At 45.3% G+C, this 21329-nt stretch overlaps 1 protein-coding gene across 1 annotated transcript in view; it reads right to left on the reverse strand.

Annotated features, from left to right (window-relative positions):
* Positions 1–21329, reverse strand: part of SLC4A7 (solute carrier family 4 member 7) — a 413178-nt gene that overhangs the window by 66905 nt on the left and 324944 nt on the right. The window contains 1 exon segment of the mRNA XM_030205798.1: positions 6822–6953. Within this exon segment, the coding sequence (XP_030061658.1) occupies positions 6822–6953 (132 nt within the window).

Consider the following 21329-nt stretch of genomic DNA (forward strand, 5'->3'; position numbering starts at 1 on the left):
ACCGAAGAACCGGCCGTCGATACCGATGCCGTCGAGGTCGACGTGGAGGGGCCGGCGCAAGTTCCAAAAAGACGGTCCCGCAGAACTTGCCTCGCAACCTGAGTCCGTTTCCGGAGACCAAGACACAAAGAACACGACTTGATATTGTGCTCCGGCCCGAGGCACTGGAGGCACCAAGCGTGGGTGTCGGTCTGCGAGATCGGCCGGCCACACCGACCACACTTCTTAAATCCACTCGGGACCTTCGAGGACATCGACGGAAAAATCGCGTCAGCGAAGTTAAAGTCGTCGATGGTGGCGGTAAATCACACCTCGAAAAATAATCGACCGCGCGGCCACAAGGCCGCAACGTGACGCCCTCGCTAGAAAACGAGGGAAAATAAAGCGCGTGCTCTCTCTCTTTTTTTTTTTTAAAGGAAAACTGGAGCGTGCGGCAACAGAAACAAAAAATAAACGAATTCGCGAAGAACGCGATGGTTTTCCGGGGCTGACTAAGAGAGAGCGGCAGTCGCACGACTCTCTCCAGGCACGGAAAAGAAAGGACTGGCGGGAACGGTCGCGCACGGGCGGGAAGACGGCCGCGCATGCGCGGTGGGCGTGCCCTGCGTGCGGACCGCCCGCGAAGCTTCTTCCGGTATGTGGGTGCTGCTGCGGACGTCACCCAGTCGTGAGAACAAGCAGCCTGCTTGTCCTCGGAGAACCTGTTAATACGGCAACACTAATAACTATTTTTGTTAAAGCAGCTGATAGAGAGAAGATTTTGCATTTACTTTTAAGTTTAGGCAGGTTAATTTTCATGGCCATACAATAAATGTTTTCCTAATTTTTCAGAACTGATTTTGACAAGAAAAGTTTAGCTTTTGAAAGCTAGAATATTGGCACTACATTTGGTATTCTTCTTAAAATTTCCATGTAAATGAAATATTAAAGGTCATAAGGTCTTCTTTTTTTATTCATTTTCAATTGGAATCTTTTTTGCAAAATAGGAAAAACAATAATGATGATGTTTACAATTACTGTCACTCTTCTTTCAGGTTGTATGTATTATTAGTGTATTACAATTTTTGGGTGTAAAGATCTTTGATGTGTTTTCCTTACTTTTGTGTTTACCCCCTCCATTTATCTCAAATAATGGACTGAATTAGACATAAGGACAGAGCAGGTCCAATCATTAGGTAGGACCAGGTAGCTGCCTAGGACAGTAGCTTCTTATAAATAGCAGATGCAATCAAATCAAAACAGCTCCAGACAGCCACACAAACTCAAAGAAAGAGAAGGTACTTTTATCAGTCAGGAGAGGAAGCAATTTTCAAACTGTCCATTTACCCAGATTAATTTGGGAGGAATACAAAGGTTATGATTTTTGAAAGGATGATGACAAAGGGCTAAAATATTAATGATGGGGCTGCAAGGCTAAATGTTTGCCCTAGTTTTCCTTTATATTTATGTGCTGATATTCTTGAAACCTGGAAACCATTTTCCCTTGGTTATTTCTTATATTGTATTTGCAAGAAACACAAGGTAACTGAAAAAAAAAAAAATCTCATGAAGCAGGAACAAAATACCAAAGAGTGGGGACATGGAAGAAGGCTCGATAGAAATGGGACAAACAGCCCAAATTTATTGTGAAATTCTGGTTTGACAGACTAATGACTCAACACATTTTGGCATGGTCATGCCTGCTTCAGAAGTCTACTATAAAGAAATGGATAAAAGAGGGTCTTGTAAAATACAGAAACACATTTAACAAAACGAATATGTAAAACAAATGTGTTAAAAGGCGTACTAAACCAAAAAATAAAAGATGTACATAATATATATCTAGTTTACTGAAATGTACTATACTAAAAGATCCAATACAGATAAAAAAATAAATCAATAAATAATTGAATAGACAATTGATACTGAAAGACGTCAAATATAAAAGTAAATATGCTCAAAAGTGACATTAGAGATACTAAAATTCAAAAATTTAAATGTGATGAGGAAGATTATAGACACGAACTGATCTATAATTTTGCTAAAGCTAGGCCTTACATACCACTAAGAGTTACAAATCAAAATAAATATTTTCTAACAACAAGACAGTAGAGGCTAATAGGGCTATCCCACAAAAAAATGTGGGTCATATAGAACATAGTAGAAAAAGAATGCGAATGCGAAGTGAGTCAAGGGACCTCTATGCTTCTTCTCCAAACAGTCCATAGTCACCTGTGCCCCAAAATGCACCGCCTTTACCTGTTAACTCTCCCTCACGTTGAGTAAGCTCCTAAACACACTCAAATGTTTTTTTTACAGAAACTTAGGGAGAGAGACAACGGGGATCAACAATAGAACGATTGGGACAAATCATCAACGGTGATACCTGATCAGAGGCAGGGGCAGAAATCAATTCAATTACCACCCACCATACAGCAGGGATTGCAACAGGATAGTTGGAGATGAGTGTTCCCATTTTTAATCTGTCTAGTGTTTCTCTTTCCACAGTAGAGTCAAAGGTCCTCCAAAAGGGCTTCTGTTTGTTCCTACCACACAATATAATACGTTCTAAATGAGAATTGACCTTTTCAAGTTTACCAGAAAGTTGCAGATTATTCAAGCATTTTTTGACATCGGATCTAACACAAGAGTGGACATATCCTATATAACAAAACGCACCTCCAACATTCTGAAGCTGACTGCATGGCTGAGGCATTCCTGCTCTCTGTATCCATCTCCTGAATTGACATCACGTACTTCCGGGTTCGTCACAAGCAGAAGTGACCAACCACAAGAGGTTTCTCGGCTTCAGAATGTTGGAGGTGCATTCTATTAAATAGGATTGGTCAGTTCCTTGAAGCACAGCCAGAGCTCACCGTCCTGCACAGTAACGCTCAGACACCAGAGAGAGAGGGGGGGGGGGGGGGGGGCCTGACCCCAGAGAGAAGGAGGGAGGGGGGGCCTGACACCAGAGAGGGGGAGGGAGGTATCTCTGTCACACACACACTCTCTCTCTCACACTCTCTCTCTCACAGTCAATGTCTTTCTCTCACTCACTCTCACACACTCTATGTCTCACACTGTATCACATTCACTCTCTATGTGTCACACAGAGGGGCATAATCGAACGAAAACGTCTATCTCCATGGGCGTTTATCTCCGAGAACGGGTCCGTGAAGGGGCGGACTGAACCATATTTTCAAAAAAAATAGACGTCCATGTTTTATTCGACAATTTGTGAGCTGGGTGTTTTTGTTTTTCAGCGATAATGGGAAATGAAAGCGCCCAGCTCAAAAACGAATAAATCCAAGGCATTTGTTCGTGGGAGGGGCCAGGATTCATAGTGCACTGGTCCCCCTCACATGCCAGGACACCAACCGGGCACCCTAGGGGGCACTTTTACAAAAACAAAAAAAAAAGGTAAAAGAGCTCCCAGGTGCATAGCACCCTTCCCTTGTGTGTTGAGCCCCCCAAATCCCCTTCAAAACCCACTGCCCACAAGTCTATACCATTACTATAGCCCTAAGGGGTGAAGGGGGGCACCTACATGTGGGAACAGTGGGTTTGGGGGGTTGGACGACTAAGCATTAAGCAGCACAATTGTAAAAGGTAGGGGGGGGATGCGCCTGGGTCCACCTGCCTGAAGTCCACTGCACCCCCTAACAACTGCTCCAGGGACCTGCATACTGCTGCCAGGGAGGTGGGTATGACATTTGAGGGTGAAAATAAAAAGTTGTGAAACATCATTTTTTGTGGTGGGAGGGGGGTTAGTGACCACTGGGGGAGTCAGGGGAGGTCATCCCCGATTCCCTCTGGTGGTAATCTGGTCATTTAGGGCACTTTTTGGGGCCTTATTCGTGAAAAAACAGGGTCCAGGAAAAGTGTCCTAAATTCTAGCTACAAACACATACTTTTTTCCCATTATCGGCGAAAGGCGCCCATCTCTGTTCGGGTGATAACCATGCCCCAGTCCTGCCTTCACCACGCCTCTGACACGCCCCCGTCAACTTTGTACGCTTCCGCGATGGAGTGCAATTGAAAACGTCCAAGTTCGGCTTTCGATTATACCGCGTTATTCGTTTTTGTGAGATAAATGTCCATCTCCCAATTTAGGTCAGAACTTGTGCGTTTTTCTCGTTCGATTATAAGCAGGACAGTCACTCACACACTCTCTTGGTCTCATACACTCAGTCTCACAGAGAGTCTGTGTCTCACACACAATCACTCTCACATACACTCTCTCAAACATACTCACTCCGAGGAAAACCTTGCTAGCGCCCGTTTCATTTGTGTCAGAAATGGGCCTTTTTTACTAGTCAGTCATAAAGAATCCGTCCAAATTGATTCCTCCAAGGCCACAAGATCCCCTCATAAGAGCATTTAGTTCATGTACCACTAGAGATGTAAGAAAACTGGAATCAAGATCACACCAAAAATATTGCAATCTTACCAGAATGGAAAGTCATGCTATGAATAATCTTGCCAAGAGCCAATATATCGTTATCAAGCCTGCCAATAAAGGTGGAGGGTTCGTTATTATGGACTGGGAAAACTATATTCCAGAAATTCAGCAACTTGAAGTCATACAAAAGGTCATCACAGAAACGGTAGACATTGCCTTGAAGATGGGTTTCCTAACCACCAAACAGAGTTTCTTTATGTAGAGAACCCTTTAGTACCTACCATCTGCGTTCTCCCGAAGATACAAGTCCTTAGACAAACCTCCAGGAAGACCTATCATGTCTGCTAAAAGTTCCATTCTTGAGCTCTTATCTATTCTTGTTAATTTTTTCTTGCATCCTTCGATTCCATTGATACCATCATATGTCAGAACTACCACCCAGATGATCAACATTTTACAACATTATCAAGGAGATTTTGACAATACCTGGCTTGTTACTTTAGATATAGAATCACTTTACACAAACATACCACAGTTGGAGACTTTGATAGTCATTGAAAAAGCATTATGTAAACGCACTACACATAGACGCATACCAAATCATCTAATTCTTACATATGCAACTTTAGCCCTAACAAAGAATTATTTCCGCTTTCAGAATACATATTACCAGCAAGTCAAGGTGACCGCTGGTAATATTTGAAGTACAGCAAGCGCAATACTGTTTTATAAGTTCCACCACTTTTTTCAGATGTTGCACATCTTTAAAAGCCTCACTTTTTTCAAGCATATGACCAGCGTAAGCTTTAACTTCTAAAAGCTTCGCAACAATACAAAAATTTCTTCTATATTTTCCATACAGGTTTATTACTGTTTTTATAGTCAAGAAGGATGTTGGCAAGGGTGGTGTGAGACACACATAGGGGGATGGATCCTTGATACAGTCAGATGGCGAAACATGACTCATACGGACCAGAACCCCCACCCCCCCCCCCCCCCCCCCCCCCCCCCAGAGCTTACACTATTCAGATAAGTCTTGAATCATAAAATATTATAATACAAAGTTTTTTTCTTTAAAAGATGTGGAAATTTTGAGAAAGAAAAAAATATATTAAAAGATAAAAAAAAAGAAGACCAGTGATGACTCTTGAGAGTTGGATTAGATGGTACAAAAACTATCATCCATAGTACCCCTGTGCTAAGGTCTTCCAAAAATTTTTTTTTTTGCATATTGATGTATAAGCCGTTTAATATTTTTTGAGATACATATTACGTACATTATAATTTTTGATTTTGTATGCCTTTTAACACATCTGTTTTACATGCTCATTTTGTTAAATATCTTCCTGTATTTTACAAAGACATATTTATTCATTTCTTTATTGTACACTCCTGAAGCATGCACGAGAGTGCCGAAACGCGGTGCCGTGTCGAGTCATTAGAGTCTGTCAAACTAGAATTTCACAATAGACTTTGGTTGTTTATCCCATCATCTGTCAAGTTTTCTTCCATTTCCTACTCTTTGGTGTTATATTGTTATTTGCAACACAAAACATCAGATATAATTTAGAGTAGAAATGCACAAGTTCAGTTATGGAGAGCTGCAAATAGTTAGGGTTTTAGGGTACTCCTAATGAACATTCATGAGACAGATATGCATACAATAGAGACAAATATGCCCTCACTTTCTCACATGCATATTTCTTAAGGAAATCTTGAACCCTGAAGTCATGAATCTAGAGAATTGAAACAGAGAGCATTTTATCTAGACAGGACATGGGAAGTCCAGGAGGGATTACTACTATCTTAAACATTAATTTTTAAAACACTTTTATGGCATTACCTCAGAAGGTAGTCAATGTTTAGGAAACCAACATCCTGTGTGTCAGCTAATTAGACTGCATGAAATCTGGCATAAGATTAGTGTCTAATCATTGATTAAAACTGTAGTATACACTAAGAGCCAGATTCTATATATGGCGCCTAGAAAATCAGTGTGGAAAACATTTCCGTCTAAGCGTATTCTATAAGCATAGATTTTTAGGCATGGGTATATAGAATATGCTTAGTTGATATCCTAGCGCCTAAAACGTGCCTCCTAGCGTGTAGATTTAGGTGTAAATGGCTATATTCTATAACAACGCATGTAAATTTTGAAACACCCAAGACATGCCCATTTAAATGCCCATAACCACATCCCTTTTTGCCTGAATGAATCACAATTTAGACGCAGTGAGTTACAGAATACGCTTAGGGAGCTGTGTGCGTATATTCTAATTGCTAATTAGTGCTCATTATTGCTTAAGTGCTCAAAACAATGCTTATTGGCTTTTTAAGCCAATTAAGTTATGTGGCTTGTTACAGAATATGCTTGGATTTCAGCACCAATTTCTAGGTGCACTGCACAGAATCCAGGGGTACATACAGTCCTTACTCTTACCTCTTTTTCTCTTTTCTTTTGATCATCTTCTTTCTTTTTTTTACTCTCTGGCATTAAGTCATCAAGCCAGCTCAGTTCTCGTTTGGTAAAACCAAAGTCCAAGAGCTTGCGCACAAACACTAGTGCAAGAACCTGAAGGCAAATACGAACATAAGAAAACAACACTCCTCACTACAAAGAACTCACATGTATGTGTGTTGTATAAAAAGGACAGGAAAATGCAACTTGCATCAATTATGGTGAACACAATCAATTAAAAAAAAATCCTTTGCCTAGTAACAACTTCCTATTCGATGAAAGTATAGCTGTGGATCTGCTCACCAGGTGCAAATCCAACTCTCAGCACTTAGGGGCCATTTTACAATGTGGCAGTAAACCCAATGCGGGCTTACCATGTGCAAATATGGAACTACCACTTGCCGAACACAGGCACTGGAGATGGTGCGGCTAACGCACCATTTCCCACACTAGGGAAAATAGGGCACTATTTTCTAGCATGGCAGTTACCCAGCAGTAATTGGACAGTGCTGCTCGCTACCTGGTTACCACTGGGTTAGCGCGGGAGCCCTTACCCCCTCCTCCCATGACTATTTTCAGCCTTACCCCCTTCTTCCATGGCTATTTTCATCAGCCTTTTTTACCTGCTGTGGTAAAAAGGGCCACAACACGTGATAAAAATGGCCCCTGCCGCTAGCGCAGGGCCCTTTGTACTGCAGCTTAGTAAAAGGACCCCTTATACTTTTCCCCAGCGGATATAATTACTGTAACATAAGGTGAAATTAGGCCTTACCTGCTAATTTTCTTTCCTGTAGACCAGTGGTAGGCAACTCCGGTCCTCGAGAGCCGCAGGCAGGTCAGGTTTTCAGGATATCCACAATGAACATGCGTGAGATAGATTTGCAAGCACTGCCTCCATGGTATGCAAATCTATCTCACGCATATTCATTGTGGATATCCTGAAAACCTGACCTGCCTGCGGCTCTCGAGGACCGGAGTTGCCTACCACTGATCTAGACCCTCCAGACCGGTTTTGCAAGCCTACCAGCAGAGGGAGACTGAGAACACACAAACTCTGAACACTGTATATATAACCTGTGCAGAACCCCAACTAGCCAGTATATCAATAACCAAGCAGAGAAAGAAAAATTCTCTCTCAGAACCCTGTACATGGAACTCCTCCGAACATGGAGGGTGCTTCTGCAGACCGAGCGCAACCAGTGCCCCAACCTGCACCAGTCTAGCACCAGGAACAAGACCAATAAAATATAGACACTCACTCTTCAGCAACCATAGCAAAACCCAGGCTCAATAATCCCAAAACAAACATGGAATTGAAAGACAGGGCGGGTTCTTGACCGGTTTGGAGGGTCTAGAGGAAAGAAAATTAGCATGTAAGGCCTAATTTCATCTTCCTCAGCAACCCTCCAGCCCGGTCAAGATGCTTGGGACGTACCAAAGCAGTAAAGATCTAAGGGCGGGATCTCTGAAAACTAGAGGTCAACACTGCTGCTCTAAACCTAGCATCCTCTTTCAACTGAACGTCAAAGTCTATAATGCTTCACAAAGGTATGCAAAGAGGACCAGACCGCTGCTCTGCAAATATCCTGTGGGGGAATAAAACTGCTTTCCACCCAGGAAGAAGCCAACCCCCTAGTGGAATGCGCCTTGAGAACAGAAGGCACCTTGCGACCCTTGAGCAAGTAGGCTGAAGAAATCCCCTCCTTCAACCTCCTATCATCACCTTGGAAGCGGCCACTCCTTTCTTATGGCCTCCACACAGAACAATCTGTCTAGGTGCAAAAATCCCACATCCTCCTCAGATAAGACCGCAAAACTCATCGGAAATCCAACTTCACCAGACGACACTGTGTTGAATTCCCCACTCTATCCCCCAGAAATGGCAAGGAAATCACCTGATTTACATGAAAAGCAGAAACTACCTTAGGCAAAAAGGACGGTACCAGCTGCAAAAAGACCTTCTCCTTGGAAAAAGACAAAAAAAGGAGCCCTACATGACAAAGCCTTCAGCTCTGAAATCCGAGATGGTAGCCACCAAAAACACCGTCTTCAGGGTAAGGTCCTTGCAAGTTTTCGACTCCAATGGTTCAAAAGAAGCATCCACAAGAACCTCCAAAACGAGATTCAAATCCCACGGAGGGACCAACGGATGCCATGGCGGCAGAATCAGTTCTCCCCCCACCCCCACAAAAAACCTATCACATCCAGAGAAGAGGCCAAGGACAACCCCTGTACCTTACCCCCAGAAACAGGCCAAAGCCCCAACCTGTACCTTCAAAGAGGACAAAACTAGACCCATGTCCAAACCATCCTGCAAAAACTCCAAAAGCTCCGCAATAGAAGAGTGAAAAGGAAGAGAAGAACGATCCTGGCCCCAACTCTCAAAGATGCGTCACACACGCACACAAGCCAAAGAGGTGGACCATTTACGCGACCAGAGCATAGTATCAATAACTTTGGGGGATAATCCTTTCTTTCTCAACCGGCCCATCTCTAGAGCCAAGCCATAAGCAAGAACGGAGATGGGTCGGGCACGACGATCGGACCCTGACACAACCGAACCATCTCCCCTAGTGGTAGAGGCTCTTGCTCCACCAGGCGCACTAGATCTCTGTACCATGGACAACGCGGACAATTGGGACCCACCAGAATCACTGGGCCCCAGTGACGCTCAATTTGCTGAACCACCAGACCCACAAGCGGCCACGGGGAAAACACACAGAGCAACTCCTGAGGAGGCCACGGAAGAACTAAAGCATCAATCCCTGCAGACCAAGGATCCCACCCCTGACTGAAATAGCGAGGCGCCTGAGCATTGTCTATCGAAGCCATGAGATCCATCCCTGGCAGTCCGCATTTCAATACTATGCGATCGAATACCAATAGATGAAGGGACCACTCTCCGGGATCCAAGAGTGTCTCTGCTCAGAAAGTCCATGTCATACTGCCCACGCCAGCTATGTGACCTGCCGAGAGATCCAGAAGATGAACCTCCACCCAGCGCATTAGCAATTAGCAACCACCCAGCTCTTTGTGCCCTTTTGACAACTGACACAGGCACGGCCGTAGTGTTGTCGGAAAGAACTCTTACTGCTCTGCTGACGAGCAGTGATTGAAAGGACTCCAGAGCCAACCGAATCGTCCGTGTCTCTAAGTGATTGATGGACCATCGGGCTTCCTCCACCGACCAACGGACCTGAGCTACCTGGCTGAGGCAAACAGCACCCCACCCGGCTGGCATCTGTGGACAGAGCTATCCACTCTGGAGGGTCCAGAAGCATGCCCCTCTCCAGATTCGGTGCGTGAAGCCACCACTGCAGACTGAGGTGGGGGTCTTTCGTCAGAGACCAACAGCTCCTCCAAGTCCTGCGTCTGGAGACCATCAAGCTGCAGCTGCCTCATGTGCGTCCTGGCCCACGAGACCACTTTTATTGCTGCCGCCATCAATCCCACCACCTGAAGGTAAGAATGGGCCACAGGAGCCTGTTCCGACAGAAGTTGCTGAATCTGCCCCTACAGCCGAGAAATCCAAGCGTGAGGCAGAAACACACGACCCAACAAGGTGTCGAAATGAACCCCGTGGTACTTCAGAGACTGCGATGGATTCAACTGGCTCTTAGCCGGGGTTACCACTAAGCCCAGGGACTCCAGAAAGATAACTACACAAGCGGTTGCTGCTTTGCTCTCTGACTGAGACTTTACCTGAATCAACCAATTGTCCAGACAGGGTTGGACCAAGATGCTCTGCTTCCTTACAGCAGCCACCACAACCACCATGACTTTCAAAAAGGTCCGTGATGCTGTCGCTAGCCCGAATTGCAGAGCACAGAATTGAAAATGCTTCCCTAAGACAGCAAAATGAAGGAAACATTGAAGAGCCACCTGGATGAGGGTGTGCAAATAGGCTTCCATAAAATCCAAGGACGTAAGGAACTTGCCGAACCACGACAAAGACAAAGTTTCCATCTGAAATGAGGGAACTTTCAGAACCCCATTGATCCTCCTGAGATCTAAAATGGGTCAAAAGGAGCCCTCCTCCTTGGGCACGACAAAATTAATGGAATAGCAGCCCATCCCCTGTTCCCAGGGAAGCACGGGTACTACTGCATCCAAACGTACAAGACGAAGGAGGGTATCTCAAATTGCTCCCACCTTGATCCATAAGCGGCATGGAGATTTGAGAAACAAATCAGGAAGAGAATGGTCAAACTAACTCATAGCCTTCTCGTATTAACTCGAGAACCCACTGATCTGACGTGATCTAGGTCCACCTATGGTAAAACTGCTGCAACTGAGCGCCTACTTGCAACAAAGGCTGGACCCCCTGCACCCTCATTGAGAGTTGCGCGTGGAACTGGAACCCCCCCCCCCCCCCCCCGAGGAAGAGTCACATCCCCCATGGTGCCCCCCTCAAAAGGGCTGGGTCCTCTGAAAAAAAAAAAACGATCTCTAGGAGCTCCGCTCAATCTGCCTGGCCTATACCTCTGAGCCTCAGGAAGCAGATCTTGCGAAGACGCCCCCCCCCCCCCCGCCCTGGCTGCTAGACTTGGGATGAACCTCCGGAAGCCGTAGAACCTTTGCATCCCCCAGACCACATACCAACTTATCCAATTCCTCACCAAAGAGCATAGAGCCTTTAAAGAGAAGCGAACATAATTTGGACTTTCTGAGCGATGAGGGTCGGAAAACAGTCCAATCTCCATGGTTCTTCAGAGGACAAGTCCAGAAGAAGAGGGAACCAGATCTGACGGGGCCAGAAAGGTGCAATCAGAATCATGGTTCTGCGGTCTTGCCTGAGTTTCAGCAGAGTTTTCCCTACTAAAGGTATGGGAGGATACGCATACAGGAGACCTGTCCCCCAATGAAGGAGAAAGGCATGACGCTAGTCTGTCGTGGGCCTGAAGCCTGGAACAGAATCGAGGGACCTTGTGATTGTCCTGAGTGGCAAAAAGATCCACCTAGGGGGTGCCCCACGCTCGGAAGATCTTGCGGACAACGTCCATGTTCAGAGACCACTCGTGAGGTTGCATTATCCTGCTCAACCTGTCGGCCAGACTGTTGTTTATGCCTGCCGGATATGTGGCCTGGAGAACCATGCCGTGCTGGCGTGCCCAAAGCCACATTCTGACGGCTTCCTGACACAGAGGGCGAGATCCAGTGCCCCCCCCCTGCTTGTTTGTGTAATACATCGCAACCTGACTGTCTGAATTAGGATAATTTGGTTGGACAGCCGGTCTCGGAAAGCCTTTAGCGCATTCCAGATCGCTCATAATTCCAAGAGGTTGATCTGAAGATGCGTTTCCTGAAAAGACCAAACTCCTTGAGTGCGGAGCCCATTCACATGAGCTCCCCACCCCAGGAGGGATGCACCCGTCAGCACTTTTTGTGGCTGAGGAATTTGGAATGGGTGTCCCAAGGTCAGATTGGAGCGAATGGTCCACTACTGAAGGGAATTGCAAAAATCGGTGGAGAGATGGATGACATCCTCTAGATCCCCCGTAGCCTGACACCACTGGGAAGCTAGGGTCCACTGAGCTGATCTCATGTGTAGACGTGCCATGGGAGTCACATGAACTGTGGAGGCCATGTGGCCCAGAAGTCTCAACATCTGCCGAGCTGTGAGCTGTTGGGATGCTCGAGCTGAGGACACTAGGGCCAGAAGGTTGTCTGCCCTTGCCTGGGGGAGATAAGCTCGAGACGTCCGTGTGTTCAACAGAGCGCCTATGAATTCCCACTTTTGTACTGGACGCAGATGGGACTTGGGATAATTTATGTCAAACCCCAGCAGCTCGAGCAGTTGAATAGTAATCTGCATGGATCGTAGAATCCCTGCCTCCGAGGTGTTCTTCACCAGCCAATCATCGAGATAAGGGAACACATGCACTCCCAGTCTGCGTAGCGATGCTGCGACAACTGCCAAGCACTTTGTGAAAACCCTGGGCGCAGATGCGAGACCAAAAGGTAGTACGCAGTATTGAAGGTACTTCCTGTGATTTGGAAGCACCGAGATGCGAGTGTAGGCGTCCTTTAAGTCCAGAGAGCATAGCCAATCGTTTTCCTGAATCATGGGAAGAAGGGTGCCTAGGGAAACCATCCTGAACTTTTCTCGGACCAGGAATTTGTTCAGGGCCCTTAGGTCTAGGATGGGACGCACCACCCGTTTTCTCTTGCACAAGGAAGTACCTGGAATAGAATCCCAGCCCTTCTTGCCCTGGTGGAACAGGCACGACCGCATTGACGCTGAGAAGGGCGGAGAGTTCCTCTGCAAGTACCTGCTTGTGCTGGGAACTGAAGGATTGAGCTCCCAGTGGGCAATTTGGAGGTTTTGATTCTAGAATGAGAGCGTATCCTAAATGGACTATTTGAAGAACCCACCTGTCGGAGGTTATAAGAGGCCACCTTTGGTGAAAAAACATCAACCTCCCCCCAACGGGTAGATTGTCCGGTACAGACACTTTGATGTCGGCTATGCTGCTCTGGAGCCAGTCAAAAGCCTGTCCCTTGCTTTTGCTGTGGAGCCGGAGGGGCCTTCGGCGCACGCCGCTGACGAGAGCGAGCCTGCTGGGAGCAAGCTTGAACAGGCTGTCAAGAGGCAGGAGTGTACCTACTCCTTTTAGAGGAATAGGGAGCACTCTTCCTCCCTCCAAAAAACCTCCTAGAAGAGGAGGTAGTAGCAGAAGGCGTCCGGCGGGAGACAGAATCCATAGCATCACGATGCTTCTTGAGGGTTTCAACCATATCCTCAACCTTCTCTCCAAAAAGATTATCCCCCCGGCAAGGAAAATCCGCCATTCACTGCTGGGTCTTCTGATCCAGGTCTGAGACACGCAGCCATGAGAGTCTGCACATCACGATACCCAGAGCAGCTACTTGGGATGTGGCATCAAACGTGTCGTAGGCTCCCCTGGCCAGGAATTTACGACACACCTTCTGCTGCCTGACCACCTGGTGAAAAGGTTCAGCAAGCTCCGGAGGGAGAGCGTCAACTAAACTGGACGGTTGCTTTACTGAGTACGTTTGAATCTTGGCAGCGAGCATTCCAGCCTGATACGTACGCCTCCCAAAAGAATCCAAGGTCCTAGACTCTCTGCCCGGGGGCGCCGAGGCATAGTCTCCAGTACTCTTGGCTCTTCTGAGAGCAGAGTCCACCACCATGGAATCGTGAGGAAGTTGGGCCTTCACCATCACAGGCTCACCAGGGACTCTGTACTGGGACTTCTTGTTGACAACTGAATTAGAGAGAGGGCAAGACCAATTCCGTAACATCACTTCCTGGAGTGTATTGTGCAGAGGGGCCGTTGCAACCTCTGCAGGCGGAGAAGGATAATCCAGGACCTCGAACATCTCAGCCCTGGGCCATCCACAGCCTCCATGGGAAATGGAATGTCCCTAGACATTTCCTGCACAAAAGATGAAAAAGTAAGACTTTCAGGTGGAGACTGTCTAACTTCAATAGGCGGAGTAGGATCAGAAGGAAGCCCCTGAGAATCTTCCTCCGAAAAATATCTGGGGTCTTCCTCCTCTCCTCATGAGTGCTCCTCTTCGGTATCGGACAGGAGCTCTCGAAGAGCAGCCCGAACCCGAGCCTGTCTCGACTTTGAGGATCTACGTCCTCACGGGGGATGTTGAGAAGTGGACCCTTGCCTGGACTCCGGCGAAGCTTCCTCCGCCGACATTGAGGGAGAGTCGACCCGGGTGGCAACCGGCTCCGGCACCGCAAGCGGCACCAAGGGCAGAGATCTCCTCACAGGAGATGGGCCAGATGCCATCTCAGCAGTAGGTACCAGAGGCACAAGCACCTCCGGTACCGAAGCAGATGGACGAATCATCCCTTCCAGAAGTCCTGGAAGCATGGCCCGGAGACACTCAGAGGGTTGCCATCGGAACAAGCTGTGGGGCCGGTGCAGGAGTCGGCACCAGAATCTGAGGGGGTTCGAGAGCCGATACCAGGCTGCCAGACGACCGACGCATCGGCACCTCCTGAATGGAGGGTGAGCGATCCTCCCAGCGCCAACGCTTCTCGGGTGTCGAGTCTCTCGGCTCACCGGAGCTCACAGAACCGTGTCTGGTAGATCAATGGCGATGCTTCTTCTCCTTCGCTCAACGCCCGTCGACACTCCTCGGTACCGATGAGGACGTGGAATCCTCATGCCTCCTCGGGGCCGGGTCCGATTCAGGGTGGTCCCGGGGGGGCCTGCATAGCAGTAGACCTCGAGACGGGTGAAGACCCACTCGATGCCTCGCTGCTCCCAGCTCAAAGTGGTCTCTCGGCAGCCATTACCTGGACTCTCAGTGCTGCTTCCCTCGACGTCGATGCCGCCGACGAAGGACCCTACAGATTCTAAAAAAGTCTTTCGCGCTGAGCCTCTTGAGCCACCTGGGTCCTTTTTTTCATTAACTTACACAGCTTACAAACAGCTGGAAGATGATCGGGCCAGAGGCACTGGAGACACCAAGCATGAGGGTCGGTAGACGAGATGGTCCGGTTGCAGCGGGAACAGCGCTTGAAGTCCTCGATGACATAGGCGGGAAAATAGTGTTCGCGAATTTAAACGGCTCGATGGTGCCAATGAAAAAGGCACAAAAGAAGGGAAAAGGAACGCGGCCGAGCAGCCTGAAGGCGGCCTCGACGAAAAAGAAAGGAACCTTAAAAATGAGAGAAAACTAAAAGAAAATAAAGGATACTTTTTTTTTTTTTTTTAAATATATTTGAATAAAAAAACAAGGAAAAAGGGAAAAAACGGAGCGCGGTAAAAGCGACAAAAGTCACCTGGGCCAAAAATCACGAGGAGTCGGAAAAAAACACAACTCCTTCGCGAAGCAGAAAAAAGAGAACTGAGGGAAGCGCGCGGGCGGGAAGTCACTCACGCATGCACGGTGCGTTGTCCCCGCGCCTGCCTCGTCACTTCTAGAACTTTAAAAAATTTTCTTTTTAATTCCGGAGCTCCTGGGCCGTCACAGACAACAGCCTATGCGTGATGATGTCCAGCCTGCTTGTCCTCCGAGAAAAATAAAGTCAATCAGCTTGGAATAATATGTAAAGAATTTATGTAGGAAATGGAGTCTGAAAGGCTTCCAGAAGAAAAGATGCACTACAATACAATGTTGTGGCTTGTATACCACAAATACCAAATCAGATGGTATGATAAAATTGAAAAACAGGCAGTTTTGAGAAATACAATAAAATGTAAGATAATTTTTAAAAACTTAACCAGTTTTAATTGTACGAACTGTACATCTAAAAATTGTTTAAATAAGTGGGTTTTTAACTGCTTTCTAAAACTCAAATCTGAATTCAACCTAAGATTAGTAAGCAGGATATTTCAGGTCTTAACAGCTTGATATGAAAGCACAGAAAAATAAAACAGTTTCTATTTTATGTTCGATGCTGAAGGAAAATGAAACAATACTTGATTAGCATTCATTTTGTACTAAAGGAGAAGTAAAAAAAACAATTTAAATAACAAACAAGCCTGTATGGGCAACCAGTGCAAAGATTTCAAAAGCAGAGTAACAGGTTTTTGTGTGTGGCAAATCAATCTAGCTGAGACATTTTGCATGATCTGTATTTTTCTGATTTTCTCTGGGCAACTTGCATAAATTACACTGAAATAATCTAACCGAGCTATAATGCAAGCTTGCACAAGTGTTTTGAAATGTTCGTGGACAGGATGCTGGGCTCAATGGACCCTTGGTCTTTTCCCAGTGTGGCATTACTTATGTACTTATGAAGATATTTTCTAATTCTACAAAGTAAAGTTTCCAGAAAACGTTTAAAGATCTGATCTGAAGCTCTAGTGATAGTATATAATCTATTGTTACTGGCTACAGGAAAAAAATGGATTAGGTGTAACTTTTAGTAGTGCTATATTTTAAAGTCAATGCTTAAGAAAATTTAAATCTTGCAGGGTCACTAATATGTGGACAGTGATGAGTAAAAAGCAGACAAACTTCTGTTTGGTATCCAATGAAGAAAATCCAGTAGATATTACACTGTTCATGGAAGAAAAAGTGTTTATGTAAACCTTGAAAAACAAAGAGGGGCATAATCGAATGGGGATGACCATCTCTAAGGCTGCCCATCTGTAAGGACGGCGCCACAAAGGGGCAGGAAAACTCGTATTATTGAAACAAGATGGGCGTCCATCTTTCGTTTCGATAATACGGTCGGGGACGCCCAAATCTCAACATTTAGGTCGACTTTAGAGATGGTCGACCTAAATGTTGAGATGGGCGAACTTAGAGATGGTCGTCCCCGGTTTTCACCCATAATGGAAACCAAGGACGCCCATCTCAAAAATGACCAAATCCAAGTCGTGGGAGGAGCCAGCATGCATAGTGCACTGGTCCCCCTCACATGCCAGGACACCAACCGGGCACCCTAGGGGGCACTGCAGTGGACTTCACAAATTGGTCCCAAGTCCATAGCTCCCTTACCTTGGGAGCTGAGCCCCCCAAAACCCACTCCCCACAACTGCACACCACTACTATAGTCCTTAGGGGTGAAGGGGGCACCTACATGTGGGTACAATGGGTTTGTGGTGGGTTTTGGAGGGCTCAACATTTACCACCACAAGTGTAACAGGTAGGGGAGGAAGGGCCTGGGTCCACCTGCCTGAGGTGCACTGCACTCACAAACTGCTCCAGGAACCTGCACACTGCTGCAATGGACCTGAGTATGACATTTGAGGCTGGCACAGAGGCTGGTAAAAAAAGTTTTAAAGTTGGTTTTTTTTTTGGGTGGCAGGGGGTTAGTGACCAATGGGGAAGTCATCTGGTCAGTTCGGGCACTTTTTTGAGCCTTGGTAGTGAAAACAAATGGACCAAGTAAAGTCGGCCAAGTGCTCGTCAGGGATGCCCTTTTTTTCCATTATTGGCCGAGGACACCCATCTCTGAATCACGCCCCGGTCCCGCCTTCGCTACAGTGCCGACGCCCCCGTGAACTTTGGTCGTCGCCGCGACAGAAAGCAGTTGGGGACGCCGAAAATCGGCTTTTGATTATGCCAATTTGGGCGACCCTGAGAGATGGGCATCCTTCTCTTTCGATTATGCCCCTCAAAGTGAACAAAGCCATGGGACTCGATGAGATTAATCTCAGGATATTGAGGGAACTCAGAGAAATTCTGACAGGTCTTAAAGATTTGTTTAAATAAATCACTGGAGAAAGGAGAGGTTGTGTAAAATTGGAAAACAGCGGATGTGGTCCTTCACAAAAATGGTGACAGAGAAGTGGGAAACTATAGGCCAGTAAGCCTCACTTTGGTGGTTGAAAAAAATAATGGAAGCATTGCTGAAGGAAAGGATATTCAGCTTCCTGGAATCCAACCAATTGCAAGAAAATCATGTCAAACTAATCTCACCAATTTATTTGACTGGGTAACCAGATAACTGATCAAGGACACACACTAGATATAGTCTACTTGGATTTCAGCAAACCTTTTGACAGTTTCTCAAAGGCAGCTTAAACTCAGCAAGTTGAAATTAGGACCCAAAGCAGTTAACCAAATTAAAAACTGGTTGACTGAGATGAGAGGATGGTGGTAAATTTAATTTACTTGGAAGGAAAAAAACAGTGAATAGTGGAGTGTCTTAGAGACTGGTACTGGGACAATTATATTCAATATATTTGTGAGTGACATTGCTGAAGGATTGGAAGGAAAAAGCCAGCCTTTTTGCGGACAACATGAAGATTTCTAACAGGGTGGACAACCCAGAGGGAGTGAACATGAGCAGTAATTTCTAGAACAGTCTAATGTTCGGCAGTTAAAATTTTAATGCGAAGTTCAGATTGATGTGCTGGGGGGGGAAGAAGAAGGAGTAAGAAATCCAGAAGAACTGTATATGCTATGGGGTGAGAGACTGATATGCACCGACCAGACTTAAAATGTTGGTGCGATAGTATCTGAGGGTCTCAAGGTGTCAAAACAATGTAAAAAGGTGGTGGCCACAGCCAGAAGGATGCTAGGCTGTACAAAGACATACTGAGCAGAAGAAAGGAGATTAGACTGCAATATCGAAGAAATATGACAAAATTTGATAGTGAGCCAGAAATGTAAAATATTTTTGTCCATCAGAGATCTCTCTTAATAAGGAATTTAAGTAGGCACTCAAAATATTTATTTTATTTGTAACCCGCATTTTCCCACATATTAGCAGGCTCAATGTGGCTTACAAAATACCGTAATGGTGGACCCAAGTACGGTAAAGTTTTAAACAAATACAATTAGAAAAAGGGTCAGGTAAGGTAGGGGTAAATGGATACAATAAGGGACAAGGAAATAAGAACTAAAATATTCATTGCAATGTATGTATAGATGCATTGTAGAGTTGAGGCATTTAAGTAGAATCAATAGGGTAGGCCTTGCAAAACAGATAGGTCTTTAAAGTTCACTTGAAGTTTTGATGGTCGTGCATCATTTTCACACTCTTCGGTAATGCATTCCACATTTGCGTACTTAAGTAAGAAAAATTGTATGCATAGGTTGATTTGTATCTGAGTCCAATGCAGCTTGGATAATGAAGGTTCAGATAAGTACGTGATGAACTGTCTCTGTTTCTGGCTGGAAGATCTATTAAATCAATCATATATCCTGGGAAATCACCGTAGATTATCTTGTGGACCAGAGAGCAAATTTTGAAAGTAATACGGTCTTTGATAGGGAGCAAGTGTAGTTTCAATCGAAGAGGTTTAGCACTATCAAATCTTTTTTTGTTGAATATCAGTCTGGCAGCTGTGTTTTGGGCTGTCTGGAGTTTTTCATAAGCTGTACTTTACAACCCGCATATATTCCATTGCAATAATCTGTGTGGCTCAATACCATTGATTGTGTTAAGTTACGGAATATATCTCTCGGAAAGTAAGGTCTTATACGTTTAAGTTTCTACATAGAATAAAACATCTTCTTTATACTGGCGTTAACTTGGCTCTCTAGTGTAATGTGGCTATCAATAATAACTCCTAAGATTTTCAGGCTATCAGAAATAGGGAGAGAATAAGTAGAGTGTTTAGGGTTGTAGGCTTGTAATTATTGTATGGGGATGAGAGGATAAGACAATGTGTTTTTTCAGTGTTTAATTTCAGTTGAAATGAGTTAGCCCATGAATCCATAATGTTCAAGCAACGAGCGATGTCATTGGAGATATCCGAGAGATGTCTGAAGGGGATATAAATTGTGACATCAGCATAAACGAACAATTGGAAGCCCTGTCTGGATAAAAAGTTGGCCAATGGGGACATCATATATGGCCTTTCAACTATACTTGTTTAATATGTTACTTAGGGGCCTTTTCATAGGGTGGCGGTGCGGCCCAATGTGGCTACCGGCAGTAGTACTGCCCCGAGTGTGCACCATTTCCAGGGGAAAAAGAAAAACCCTGGAAATGGCTTGCGCAGAGGTAACCCGGCATTAATCGGGCATTGCCAAGCGCTGCCCAGTTACTGCCAGGTTAGCGTGGGAGTCCTTATCACCACCTCATTGGGTGGCGGTAAGGGCTCCCTGCCGCATGGCCATGTCGCAAGAGTTCTCTTATTGCATGGCCATGTGTGTCTGTTTTTTTTTTTTCCCACTGCTGCAGTAAAAAGGGTCCTGGCATGTGGGAAAAATGACCCCTGCTGCTACTGCAGGGCCCTTTCTCCCACAGTTTGGTAAAAGGACCCTTAATGTGTAATCTATTGATTTTTACTGTATAATGATGCACTTTTACATAATGTATAGAAGACTTAAATCATGTAATCTGCCTTGAACCCCTTATTCTATATAATCTGCCAAAGTTAGGAGTCAACTCTGCACGTTACTTTCAAGCTACAAAGGCAGTTACGTTCCAATTCCAAAACGAGGGTGAAATGCAGGTACTGCTAAGTGCTCTTAGGCATTACTCTGTTATGCACATTGAGTGGAGATCAGCATTACGGGTTTATAAAAGTACAATGAGAAACAAGAGAAAGGAGTATTACTCTAAATTAATTGGGGAAGACGTTATTGATGTACGAGCTTTATTTAGATTGGTATTCAATCTTACAGATACAAGGCATCGCTTAGGTCATTTTCAAAAGGCTGGTCCATCGGCTAAACAACTGGCACATTTCTTTTATACAAAATTATTAGTACGTAGATTATCTCTACAGGGACCATTAAATCTGGCTGTAGATGATTTTCTACCAATGAGATATGATGAGATTCCGGTAGGTAGAGTTTGGACACAATGTATACCTATAGAGGGGAAATTATTAGACTCACTCTATAAAAAGTATGCAAAAACTTACTGTTGGTAGGATAACTGCCCCCCAAGAGTGATGCAATCTGCTTCAGTGAAATTTAAACAACTTTACAATAGAGTATTGTCTTACAATACGTAAATTTCCTGTAGAATTGGGGGAAATAACTACTCCTACTCTGAAGAACAGCAAAGATTCACTTGAACTGGTATCAAATTACAGGCCTACTGCTTCAATACCATTATTTACCAAATTAATGGAAGGGATAGTAGCT

The sequence above is a fragment of the Microcaecilia unicolor genome, chromosome 1 (assembly GCF_901765095.1).
Source record: "Microcaecilia unicolor chromosome 1, aMicUni1.1, whole genome shotgun sequence".
Lineage (NCBI taxonomy): Eukaryota > Metazoa > Chordata > Amphibia > Gymnophiona > Siphonopidae > Microcaecilia > Microcaecilia unicolor.